Source organism: Erythranthe guttata, chromosome 6, assembly GCF_056151865.1.
Source record: "Erythranthe guttata isolate IM_541 chromosome 6, IM_541, whole genome shotgun sequence".
NCBI classification, from domain to species: Eukaryota; Viridiplantae; Streptophyta; class Magnoliopsida; order Lamiales; family Phrymaceae; genus Erythranthe; species Erythranthe guttata.
This window is the reverse complement of record NC_142538.1, coordinates 18,700,867-18,711,927: the sequence shown is the minus strand read 5'-3', so window position 1 is coordinate 18,711,927 and position 11,061 is coordinate 18,700,867. Positions and strand designations below refer to the sequence as shown.

Here is an 11,061-nt window from a genome sequence, read left to right as displayed (position 1 = left end):
TAAAAAAAATGTAATTATGTTGTATTTTATTTATCGAATTCAATTTCAATATAACTGGTTAAACATTCACTCTCGTGAAATAGCTTACAAATATAGACTAGGCTCGATTTTGGCTAGTCAACAAATAGACACTTAACTCAATTTTCATATAGCTTTCATTCACAACTCCTCTAAAATCTAATACATAGCTAACAAAAATCGAAACAGCTTGTACCAACCAATAGTGGCCAGAACAATTACACTGTACAAACACGACAAAAAAACGAATGTCTACGAAAAAAAACTATTGTGATGATGCATTGTTGGCTGGAATATCATTTGCCTGTCGAGCCGAAATGACTCTATCGAGGGTCTCGTCGGGGACTTTGATTCCACTCGTCTCCAAATCCGCTACAATGGCAATCGATGCATCGAGTTCTCCAAGATCTAGACAAAGGCTAATTATCTCGTCGTACAATGGGCTGTCATAAACATATAATGTATTAGCAACACAAAATCGAGAAGAAAAAAAAAAAAGCAAGAGCTCCAAGAAACATTAGCCGATAAAAGAAGTTTCCACATCCCACAATCAAGTTCAACGAATATGCATTTCAGGTTTATAAAAGTCGTTTCAATACGGAAAAATGTTTCAAAACTCACCTGCCAAAAACATAACCGAGACGATGAGTTGTCTGCAAAATTTGTAAGAAGGCTGAAGGCATAGGAGCTCGTATAGCAGCTCGAAGTACTACGGCACAATCACCAATGGTTGGTGTTCCACCCAATTCAATTACCTGAAAATTTTAATTATTCAGTAACTTTGTTAATTCTGAAACCAAATGAAAGAGGTGGGATTTATTATTTATCCGCTTTCTACGAGAAGAATGCTAAATCTGTAATAAGGAGAAACCAGAAATTTTCAGAAAATAAGAAACCCGGTTGCGCAGTAATCAAGAACCGGCAAATATACTTGGTTTTCGATATATGGTATTACCTTTGTCATTAATTTAATAGCGAGTTCAACTTCCCATTCCTGTGACCATCTTCTAGGAGCTTTGTTCTTAAAGTCCTTCTCCCATGTCCAACCCCAAGCATCGGCTATCGTATACATATCCTCTACATCAAACACTTTTCTCTCCCTCAATTCCTTAAATGCTTCTTGAAGATCCTCGGGAAACCAATCATCGTCGTCATCATCCTGCATTCATGTATACCAAATAATTAACATATTTGTTGACACTGAAAACTCGGGAAACTACAACATTATATACAGCAACATCTATACGCTTCTCAAGTTGGAGTTCCAAAATATTTTGGGGGAAAAGTCAAAATTAGCATATCTTTCCTTACCTCCATAGATACCCGAGAAGATCGTCTCTTCTTTCTTGATGACCTTGTAGTCTGGTCAGAGTCTTTCAACAATTGGACTCCTATCATTTGAAGAGGTTTAGCAGTATCGATTTCCTTATCTTTAGCTCTGTCACCCACCCGGATTTCAGTTTGTTCCACTTCTTCATCCTCCTCGTCAACCTCGTCATCTTCACCCTCTTTCGCAACATCGTCACCAACATCATCACCAACATCAGCATCATCTGTGACATCAAGAACGTCATAATCTTCGACTTCTAATGGCTTGCTATGATTTTCAGTCAGGCCCTCTCCAAGAAAACGACGCCTCCAAAACTCTGTATTGCCCTCTTCCAACTTAATCCGTGAAATTAACTCATCCAACTCTTCATCAACCTATAAGACAAAAAAACAAATAAAAAAAATCAATTAGCGATGAACCAGAGAGCATTTAGTTGTACACATAACGGGATTAGTTGGATAAATATATGACTAGAGAAGCATATAAGAGCAAAAGTAAAAAATTATCCACTCCAATGGAGATATCAAATGGAAGTTGTATTTCGATGCTCGGTCTCTTTGGAATTGGGATGCAAAAATGCATACAGGAGAAAGAAATGTCAAATGTGATTTTCAAATTTAACCACCTAAATATCCATTTAGAAAATAACATGTGGCAACTAAATATATAACCACTTCAAAAAAAAATTAATTAACAACCATTTGATGTCTATGGTTGGAGCAAATAAATTTATATAGGTATCAAAATACAATATATGATAACTCATTTGATACTTTTGGGTTGGAGTTGCTATAACGGAAAGAAACAAGTATTGAATAAAATAAAGATTTCGACTAGAGAAAACAGTATATGATTATCTGATATTAAAGATTCACCTCTTCTTCTTCTTCTTCCACAGGGGGGACCCACAGAGGGCGACCTCTCGAGCGATTTATTCTCCTTGCTTTCTGTACACGCTGGTAGAGTACATTTCTAGTGCCATCAGTCGGCAAACCTTGAGCTTCCAGCTCTTCCTTCAGCTCCGATACTACCATTTTACTAGCAGCTTTTGGTTTCAAGGCACTTTGTTCAGGACCTTTAATGATTTTCTTCAATCTCTCCACAACTCTATTGTAGTCAGACTCAGAAACATTTCCTAATATAGCAGGTCCTTCGTTCCATAAGGTTCTCAGAAGTTTCCGATGATGTATTCTCCATTCTTCAAGACACCGTTGTTTGAAAGAGTTTTCCATGGGACTGTTGTATATGAAACCATCAGCATCAGGATCTAGAGGAGTTTTTCCTCTACGTGGGACCCATCGCTTGCGTTCACCGGTAAGTCCACCTTCTGCAATAAACCTGTGATCCAACCAAAGGATGGTCAACAGAAATAATATAATCGGAGATTGGAATTATTCTTACTGAAAGCTATCTTATTGCAGTCAGATATAATTGAAACAAGAAATACATTAGTCAAGGAGAGAATAGCACAAGATAGAAGTTCATTCACTCACGATATTAACATGGGTTATATCACATATGAACGGTGTGTCCAAAAAAGGGACGGCTATAAAAATGGGTATCTTATGATGCTATTATACTTTGAAAGAATTAAACCTGGCAACGTAATCAACTTCATGCCCAAGTTCAGCTTCTTCTTGCAAAGGTTCAATCCACGAGCTAACTAGTGTCCGGTATTTCCTGCTCAAGATCATTGCTCTTGCTGGAATTTGTTGGTTGTCTCTTTCCATGGTTTCAAGAGCATCTATTAACTCAACAATTCTTCCTGATTTCACATGTAACTCATAAGTTAGAAACCAGTAGCAAAAGGGACACGAACAAACATCTTTTTAGATACTTATCTGGATCAATTATTATTAATAAAAAGGAGAGCACGGACCTTCTCTGCACAATGCACGGAGATATAAAGAAAGTGGATCTCCATGTTGTCCGTCATTATGTAAAAGTACTGTCCCGCCTTCAAAGTTTTTCAGTCCGCGAAAGTGTCGAATGGCTTCTTTGGTGACACAATACTTTGTAAAGCACTCCACCAACAGCCTAAAAAAGAAGACTACAAGTCAAATTATCAGAAGCTCTACCCACTGCTTTTCATATGGACAATCATTTTGTATATATGTGACAAATTTATAAACATATAGATGCATAAGCTCAAGTAACATAAAAGGACAGCCTGAAACTTAATCATTTACTCTCGTTGGTAGGTTCCAAAAATCAAGCTGAACAAACAACAACAGTTACATCACTAAAGCAAGAAAACTTTATTTTCGCAATGAAATCTAAAAGAAGAAAAATCTTAAAATTCTTACGCGTAGGTTCTCACATTTGGTTGCAAGCGCTTGTAGTCTTCAACCATCATTCCAAGTAACTCAGCGACATCTTGAACCCTAGATTATCACATTGAAATTTTAACACCTATAATACATTTAAAAAGTAAATATGAAGGAACTCAAACGACGATACCAATCACTACTGCTATTGAGCAACTAAGGTAGTTTTCATTACCATAGTACACCAGACAGTTTCTACGATAGCATAATAACCATCAGGTAAAGATTGTTTACCTGTCATATGACTCAGCTCTTGTAAATGCTTGGATCACCCAATTGTATGACTCCGTATCAGGTTTCATAAAAGCTATAACAACCAACAGCAATCATAAGAAACTTCTAAAACATTCAACATCCTAAGCTCTTTTGTTGTGTAGTACATGGAAAAAAATGAGTAGTGATTTAAGTTAAATGAATCATTACATATTGCTCCATAATGGTGTTAATGTAGATAACTCCATCTTAGTCTCAGTTTCACGATAGAAGTTGATTTGGAATTCCGTTGATATGCACCAAAATTTAGTATCACAGTTTTAATACAGAATCTAGTACACATTATAGTTTTTATGCCCTTTCTTGATTGCATGAAGAAAATCAAATATTTCCTGAAATCTAATTACATCGAACCTAGCTAATTTATGTCCCAACACAAAACTCATCCAAAAACTTTTTTGAAGTGTAGGGAGGTATGAACTTATGAAGCCAATGTATGATAACAAATAACTGAAATTACATGAGAAATAATTTACAATGAGGTTATAGAATGAAAAGCAAGAACAAACCTTCTCCATATTCCATGTTCTCAAAGGTGGAAAAAGCAATTTCAGGAATTCCACAAGTAGCCTACAACAGTAGCCACAATTTCAGGAAAGTAAGTTAATAAAATCTAGACCTACAACAGAAACCAATAAGTTTGGTTTTGAGAGTCGCATAATGGTTTCCATTTCACCAGTTTTGTTCAAACCAAGTTATTATTTATTAATGCAATTAAACTTCGAAAAACATTGTGTCCACTATGTGTAAAAGCTGCTCCAAACGCATATTAACAGGAAGATCGGTACCTGGCAACTCAAGAGGCAATTGAAATGAGATGTAGTTGCCATTCTACCAGCTGCCTCCATTTCATAAGCTATGGTCAATGCATTTGAGTGGTCCCCCACTTTACAATCCTCCTCAATTAGAAGATCGTAAAGCTCATCAGTAGCTCTAAGGCCGCCCTCAGCACCCTTCAGAAAAACTCTGTTGGCATCTTCCAAATGACTACTTTTCACAAGCTCCTCTGATGGGCAAGAACAAGAACGGTTAAGTAGAATAAAACTTCAATTTCAAGAAACCGTTTAATCAATCCACAAGCTTGTACACTATACCAATAAGAAGCAGCCAAGCTTGCCGAATGTCATAGTTGAGTTTCTCCATTGCTGCAAGAATTTCTAATCCTCTGGTAGCATGACCTTTTGATCCAAATAAACGAACTAATGCAAGAAATGTCTCGTGAAGAGGCCGAATACCCTCACTCAGTTGCCTTCTAAGAGCGTGCATCTGTCATGCATGGGTTTTAATGAGTCACTCAATTCTACTAAAAAATGACAAGATCTATTATTCCACTATGATATAATAATAATAACAACAGACCAATATCCTCGATAAAATTACAGGTACTGCAAAATGAAAAAAATAGATAACTGAGGTTCCTTTAGGAACATAAAGCAAGTTATTAACATTTTAAAACCCCTTGTACATTGATCAAGATCGATATCATAGGTCAACATGTTTGAGATGGTAAAACTGACTTTTACACAGCAGCTATCTCTACAAAGTTAACCTAGGATATGCTCTAAGGTTGTACTAAGGTGCCCAAATTGAATGTAGAATTCTACAACAAAAAATTGTGTCAATCATGGGGATTGGGAGTTTTATGTGTTTAGATGAGACTCTGGGACCTTAAATTCCAAATTGAATCAATTGCATGCTCACTCTTATCTGAAATAAACTATAGGTAAGAACATAATATGCATAGCAGTAGAAGAAGATATAAATAGATTGAGAAGACTAAAACCAATCCACTAGGTCTACTGTCATTATCAGTGCAAGTTCATTATTGCCAATATTGGAGGCCATAAGTGAAACACATAGACGTTCAAGATGAGTCGAGCAGGCTTTACGAAAACCTGTCTCGAGCTCAAACTTATCAAGTAAGAGTTGGATCGAGCTCGAAGTCAAATCTAACTTTCTATGTATTTATATGAATTATTGTACATTATACTGGCCAAGATGACGTCGAGTAAGGTTCATCAGTAACAAGTCAAACAAGCAATGCTTTGACTAAAAGCTATATCTCAATTCTCAAGCATGAATTTATATCGTAAGCCGCCTATCGAAGGTATAACTACTAATGCAGACCATCTGTAATAGGTAGGGGTCAATCTTATGTGAATAGAAAGATAAGCTCTAACAAACATGACGACTATGTAAATTCAACTATTCAGCAATCCTGAAAAACACAAATAGACGGAAAAAAAATATTGTACCGCGCCTTCTGCGTCTCGATTGAGAACGTGCGATACGACAAGACCGTGAAACGACCTAGGTCCAGGGGTGAGTCCAGCTGCAATCATATCGTAAATGACGTCAGAAACTCCCAAAACACTGCCGCTTCTGGCGCGCTCCATCAGCTCCTCCATGAACACGAGCCTCAGGAGCTTCTCGGCGCTGGACGGCGTGAAATTCCCGTCCGAACCTCCGGAATATCCACTATCGTCGGAAGATTTCAATTCGTTCTGCTGGTTCTGTTGCTTTTTCCGGCGCGATTTTCTCTGAGGACTGGAGATTGAGGCGAATTGTGCAGCCGCGTGAGCGACGGAGTTCCGAGGAGCGGAGATGGACACTAAGGAAAGAGAGAAGGGGGCGTACGTTAGCAGGGAGGACGCCATTTTTACTGGGGAAATTGAGAAATGAGAGTGGATAAGGGGGGGTGGGGTGGGTGGGTGGTTTTTACAGTTCGAGGGGGAGAAGAGAAGAGGGGGTTTAAGGAAAATGAAATTGGGGAGAGGGGGTTTGAATTTATTTAATAATTCAAGTAACGGGTATACGGGTCGGGTAAACCGTTTAAACTTGATAATTACAATTAAACGAAATTAAATCTTATTGGGCCAAACATTCTCAATTGAAATATGGGCCTTGTGTGTTAGTAAGTATAGTAACCATGGTAGAAGATGGACCTCATCACCGGCTGAGTATAGTGGAGGCAAGGGCCCGCAGTAGGGGTGCTAAACGAGTTGAGCTGACTGTCGTGAGCTCGATGAGCCGGCTCGAAAAAAGCTCGAGCTCGAACTTTTTGAAAATGGGTTCGGGTTCGAGCTCGAGCAAAAAAAAAGAAAAAAAAAACTCAACGAGCTCGAGCTCGAGTTTAAGCCTACCTAAACAGGCGAACTCGGCTCGTTCACACCCCTAGCCTGAAGTACCCACATAACCTTTTTTTCATTTTAATATTGTGTTTTTTATGTGTATTTTTAAATACATATTATGTATTGGTCCCTTGAATAATATATTTATTATTGAATTTTATGATTTTATTTAAATATTGTGCATCGCAGCGTCAAGTTACTGGTATATACAAATGTAAAAATCCGATTAGGGTTACGTTTTAACAATCAATAATGTACTCTCTCTCTCTCTCTATTATTTGCTAGTCATCTTGTTCGTCTTTGGCGGCCGTAAATCCGACGATAGATAAGTTTTTCCAATGATGGAGTGAATAGGATTTGGATCTTGCATCACAATTTGTAATACTTCAAACTAGTATATATAGTTGAAACTATATATATGCTAAACATTTTACATAATTAAATCATGAACACATGCATCCAAACACAGTACTATCATCAAACTACAACTAGGTAAATATTGAAAAATAATAATACAATTAAAAAGTACCATGGTCTGACTAAAGTACACTTAGAAAGAAAAACCTAAATAAAGTTTGCCAAAACTATTTTTCGGAGCATGAATAATAATTTTTCAATATTCATGCTTCGAAAAATAGCTTCTAAAAATCGACCCCTTTGTTTCCCTTTATGCCCTTGAATCCAAAGCCACGATGGTAGAGAGGTTCATTGGATGCATATAAGTAGTGGATCCACCAAATATTTGATCGACAATCATTCTATTTGCCCTCTCAGATGGATGAAATGCATCCCAAAATACGTATAAATCTCTGTTCGGACAAAGATTCGAAAACGGGGTGCAAAGGCCCAGCCCGTTATACGGGCCTTGTCCGCAACATGCTATTTTCGAGGTTTTGAATCCTATAGACATATAAAATACACAGAAAATGTTAGTTTTTAACTAAATATCATAAATTAATTGCATCCTACACGATTTTTTTGCAATTTTTAAGATTATATGAAGAATAATGTTAGGAAATTCTATGATAACTCAATTGTATGATTTTATAATGAAAGGTTTAATTGATCGAAATGAAATGTCATTTTCTAATTATTAGACTAAATAAATGTCAAATTAATTATTTAATTGATTATAGCTAATTTTACCAACTAAATTATAATTCCTTGTCTATCTCTCAATTAAGGGACATGGCCTATACTATATGAAGTAATTAAGTATTTAAAAATTACAATTATCCTACACCACTTTTTTTCTTTAATGTAATCAATGATAGCAACACTGGAAAAAAATACTACCTAACTCCTAAAACCATTAAAGTATTTCAATTTTTTAATTAATTATGTATAGTCTTTTAGTACACAATTATGTAAAATAGGGTTTCATAATTACACTTAATTGAAAAAACATTAGAGTCTATGTATTATTCCATGCATTATATATCCACTAATTAAATTGATCCCCAACAATTTATTAGCAATTATCAATAAACAATAATAATCTTATAGGTATGCAAATAATTGATTTAGCAACTAGCAAATTCAAATTATACACACCCAAATAAATAAATAAACGACCGATATACGTACCGAATTGTTCGGGATTGGATATGAAATCCATATGCATTTGGTTCGTATTAGCTGCAACGAAAACATCAGTGCCGATATCTTGGTTGAGTTCATCGATCATTTGAACCAATTGAGGATTAAAGAGTGATGCAGCTAGCTGCAATTGTTCTGCACATTCCCCATTGTTACTATGCAATGCTAATTCTGCAGGCACACACCCTAACGGCCCCGTTCCAGTCACGATTACTCTCCGAGGCCCGAGTTCGTAAAGTCTCTGCATTTATAAATATACCCAAAATAAATAAATTGTAGTACTATTATTATATTGGAATTAACTACATTTTATTTTTATATATATAATAGTTTGAAAATAGTTAATCTTATATCTCCTAATTATGAAATTAATAAATTGTGGTATTATTTAAATAAGTATAAAGATATACCAAAAAACCACCTCCACCGATTCGTAATTACCAAAAAACCTCTGAGGTTTGTTTCCGTCTAACACCAGTCCCTCACAGTGTGATTTTTCACAGATTTTTTTTTTATTCTAATGAATAGAATTTGCACAATTTCAGATATTTTATTTTATTTCTCACTTAGTTAACCGAAGGTATAATAGAATGTACAACATTTTCTGTAAAAAAAACTCGATCAACAGTTAATCAGAGGGGAATTTTGGTAATTACGGATAGATAAGGGTGTTTTTCGTTATTTATCCCTGATGTACATCATGAATAGGATGCTCCCAACCGAAAATAGTTTTTGGAAAAACAAATTAAATTAAAATGTATTAAAAAAAAGGAAAATTAAATTAAAATTTATTTTTTTAGGAAAGAAATTAGATTAATAATTAATTTACCTGCAAGACTTTCTTGTATTCAGAAATGACGAAGGGCACATAGTCTTGGATGGAATATTGTTGTGACCTAATAGAGTAAGGGACCAAGAAATAATTATTGACAAAATCATTCCCTCCCAAAGTCATTAGCACTAATGACTCATTAACAAGTTTTTTAGCCTCATTTGCTCCAATCTCTCTCATCAATCTCTGCTGGTACTGCCTGAAGAAATTCAGCTGTTCGTATATCCTTATTATGTTCACCTGCAGTACCATAAAATGATCAATATAATATCTAGAGAGAGAGAGAGAGAGAGAGAGAGAGAGAGATTTAGGGTTTGCAGTAAATATAAAGAACTACATACAAACTGGATTCCTGTGTCATTAAGTACTCCAACTCCAGCTGATGCAAAGTTGGCACCAACTAGTAGTTTCTTCCCGGAAAGTTCTCGGCTTAGGTACGGAATTGTCGGTTCCCAACCCATTTTTTCACCTATATAAAATATCAATTAAATAAAAAATTTATTACATGATGAACCTCAAAGGAATCTTCATCATATACATGCATATATTGGTGTTTCTTGTGTTGGTGTACGTTGGAGAAATTCATCGATAACCAAAGGGCAAAATTGTAATTTTGCATCCTTAAAGATATATGTAATAGTGTAATTAATCCTTCCATGCATTGCATGAATCATATTTTGCAAATGTAAAAAGGGAACCTTTTTTTTTCTTTAGTTTTTTATGGAAAGTAGAGAAATTAATGAATAGGGTAGAAAAAACTTTACTTATAATATCGGGAATGTTGAGGCCGTTCGAGAAACGGCCGGTGGGGCGGTGCGTCGGAAAATCGATGCCGTAGGGGGGAGCATCCGCTCTGGCGGTGGTGGCTAAGTAGTTGTTGTTGCCGTTGTCCACCAACGAATCTCCAAACACGAAAAATGCCTTGCCTTCTACACGGTTGCACAAATAATTGAACTCCAAAGCCAAAACAAACACAAAAATCAAATAAAATCTTGAATTCTTCACTAAATTAATCATTTTCTTGATTTACCACAAAAAAAAAAAAATCTATAAAAAAATTAATATTTTTTTGAAGATTTTGGAGATGTGTTTATGTTTCTTGGTTGAAAATTTGTGAAGGGTTTGGTGCCTCTTTATATAGGATGGAGTTTAAGAGCGTAATGGACAATATTTGGTAATAAGAAAGGGCTAGTGAATTAAATCAGCTACTATTGTAATAAATTTGACAGTTGTTTTTGAGAAATTGATGAGTTCACTCATTTAATTTCTTGGCTTTTTTTCTTGCAACGTGGTCAAAATGAGGTTGCTTTTAATTGTTATGTTCATAATATAATTTATTGTCTTTGGTTTTTTTCACCTTTTTATTTATTGTTTTTTGTTGTTTCGAATTTCAGGTTTCGAGGAAAAAAAATTGGTGTAGATAAAAATTATTCTTTTGGTGGGAGGATTCAGACTTCAGTTATGGGTTTAATGGAGTTTGAGCTAAATTGTTTTATATAATAATTATTATTAAAAAAAGGGACGGAATTCAATATTTTTTTCTTACCACAG

The 11,061-nt window shown here is 35.5% G+C and overlaps 2 protein-coding genes across 2 annotated transcripts; both read right to left on the bottom strand.

The window, feature by feature from the left end:
- Positions 1-24: 24 nt before the first annotated feature.
- On the bottom strand, positions 25-6,909 carry PTAC3 (plastid transcriptionally active 3). The gene is made up of 13 exons (XM_012979225.2): positions 6,204-6,909; positions 5,043-5,214; positions 4,737-4,954; positions 4,458-4,518; positions 3,910-3,982; positions 3,655-3,732; positions 3,228-3,385; positions 2,945-3,113; positions 2,224-2,686; positions 1,330-1,722; positions 974-1,177; positions 640-773; positions 25-461 (listed from the first exon to the last, which is right to left on the bottom strand). The coding sequence occupies exons 1-13, from the start codon at positions 6,603-6,605 to the stop codon at positions 284-286; spliced, it is 2,703 nt and encodes a 900-aa protein (XP_012834679.2). The 5' UTR covers positions 6,606-6,909; the 3' UTR covers positions 25-283.
- A 669-nt stretch (positions 6,910-7,578) lies between these two features.
- LOC105955496 (GDSL esterase/lipase LTL1) lies at positions 7,579-10,793 on the bottom strand. The gene is made up of 5 exons (XM_012979226.2): positions 10,275-10,793; positions 9,852-9,979; positions 9,508-9,750; positions 8,667-8,919; positions 7,579-7,979 (listed from the first exon to the last, which is right to left on the bottom strand). The coding sequence occupies exons 1-5, from the start codon at positions 10,525-10,527 to the stop codon at positions 7,747-7,749; spliced, it is 1,110 nt and encodes a 369-aa protein (XP_012834680.2). The 5' UTR covers positions 10,528-10,793; the 3' UTR covers positions 7,579-7,746.
- Between the last annotated feature and the right edge of the window lie 268 nt (positions 10,794-11,061).

Coding starts and splice junctions, on each gene's coding strand:
- PTAC3 (XM_012979225.2), bottom strand. CDS start 6,605: ATGGCGTCCTCCCTGCTAACGTACGCCCCCTTCTCTCTTTCCTTAGTG. Junction 2,687..2,944: donor GAAGTTGATTACGTTGCCAG/GTTTAATTCTTT, acceptor GTTGGATCACAG/GTTTATTGCAGAAGGTGGAC. Junction 1,723..2,223: donor TGGAAGAAGAAGAAGAAGAG/GTGAATCTTTAA, acceptor TTTGTCTTATAG/GTTGATGAAGAGTTGGATGA.
- LOC105955496 (XM_012979226.2), bottom strand. CDS start 10,527: ATGATTAATTTAGTGAAGAATTCAAGATTTTATTTGATTTTTGTGTTT. Junction 9,980..10,274: donor CAACATTCCCGATATTATAA/GTAAAGTTTTTT, acceptor TATTTTATATAG/GTGAAAAAATGGGTTGGGAA. Junction 8,920..9,507: donor AATACAAGAAAGTCTTGCAG/GTAAATTAATTA, acceptor TTATAAATGCAG/AGACTTTACGAACTCGGGCC.